Source organism: Poecilia reticulata, linkage group LG2 (genome assembly GCF_000633615.1).
Source record: "Poecilia reticulata strain Guanapo linkage group LG2, Guppy_female_1.0+MT, whole genome shotgun sequence".
In the NCBI taxonomy this organism is placed as follows: domain Eukaryota; kingdom Metazoa; phylum Chordata; class Actinopteri; order Cyprinodontiformes; family Poeciliidae; genus Poecilia; species Poecilia reticulata.
The window spans coordinates 20,535,262-20,536,641 of record NC_024332.1 but is presented as its reverse complement, the minus strand read 5'-3'; the positions used below and the strand labels follow the sequence as shown (position 1 = coordinate 20,536,641).

The window sequence follows — 1,380 nt, the reverse complement described above, 5'->3', positions numbered from 1 at the left end:
CTCTCCAGCAGCAGTCAGTGACGCAGCACATCCAGTAGATGGTTTCCAGGCTGCAGTCAGACTGATCTCAGAGCTGTGACCAAGATGAACCTTATCAGTTTTTTCCTGTTGAACTGAGAGAACAAGCAGATCTAAGATCAGATCAGCTTGAACCATTCTCCTCCCACTGAGAAGCTGTAGCTTTACTGGGAACACTGGAGCTTTGCTCTGATGCTAACTGGGTTTAGTTCAATATGCTGACAGCAGCTGGACTCACTACAAACATTTACTTACTTTAGAATCTCAACAAGATCCTCCAGCTGCTGAACATCTGAATCCTCCAGGTTGTTGTTTCTCAGATTCAGTCTGGTCAGATTGATGCTGTTGGACTTCAGAGCTGAGGCCAGAAAATCACAGCTGATCTTTGACAACCTGCAGCCAGGCAACCTGAATAAAGAATAAAAGATGAGCTGAAGCCAATAGGATGCAGGTGAACCAGTTAATCCAACAGAACCAGTTAAAGATTCTCATGAATCTTTAACTGGTGCTTCAATAAAGACCTGCTGACTCCAGAACCAGAACCAGAACCTGGTACTGGGTCATGTTGTGTTGGAGGATTTTAGTCAGTAAAATCATTCCAGGTTCTGATCAAAGTGTTGAAGCATCAATCATTGATTATTGATTTGTTCCTGTCAGATTCCAGGAATTCACTTTCCTAGACTGGGTTGAATGACCTTTGACCTGCTTCACATGAGGGGGATTTCTACACACTGGGGGTCTGAATGCTGTCCTGTTCTGACCTCAGGTCAGCAGGTTCAACTCAGTTACACAGAGGGACTAAATTAAACTCTGGATCCAAGTCCAGGAACAAACTCAGAAAATATTTATTAGAACAGAAGATATTAACTTTGATTTATGATCAATTATATATAATTATTCACTGAAATATCAATAATTATATAATTACATACAGCAGTTTCTCCAGTCTGCAGCCTTCAGTCTGTAGAAAACCACAGAGCTCCTTCACTCCAGAATCTCCCAGGTTGGTGTTGCTCAGGTCCAGTTCTGTCAGATGGGTCGGTTTGGACTTCAGAGCTGAGAACAGATTAGTCCAGCTGGTCTCTGACAAACTGCATTCCCACAATCTGAATAAAGAATAAAAGATGAGCTGAAGCCAACAGGATGCAGTTAAAACTAAAATATGAACAAATAAATAATAAAATGTAGAAAATTAATTTCCCTGAATGTAAAATAAACATGGTGAACTGATTCTAACATCTGATCCAGTCAAACTGGTTCAAAGAGTCCAAACCAGCAGAACCAGAACATTTGATCAAAAAACAAACTCAAAGTTTTTCTAAAAGTTTYTCAGGATCTTAAACTCAGTCGGATGTTTTTTCT

At 40.5% G+C, this 1,380-nt stretch overlaps 1 protein-coding gene across 2 annotated transcripts in view; it reads right to left on the bottom strand.

Moving 5' to 3' along the window:
• Positions 1-1,380, bottom strand: part of LOC103456824 (protein NLRC3-like) — a 41,268-nt gene that overhangs the window by 13,496 nt on the left and 26,392 nt on the right. The window contains exons 9-10 of one of the 2 annotated variants that reach the window (XM_017303713.1): positions 951-1,124; positions 271-426 (exon numbers count right to left, since the gene is read on the bottom strand). In XM_017303713.1, the coding sequence (XP_017159202.1) occupies positions 271-426; positions 951-1,124 (330 nt within the window). Of the gene's footprint in view, positions 1-269; positions 427-950; positions 1,125-1,380 lie in introns of those variants that run through there. The other variant, XM_017303714.1, reaches the window with a different exon arrangement.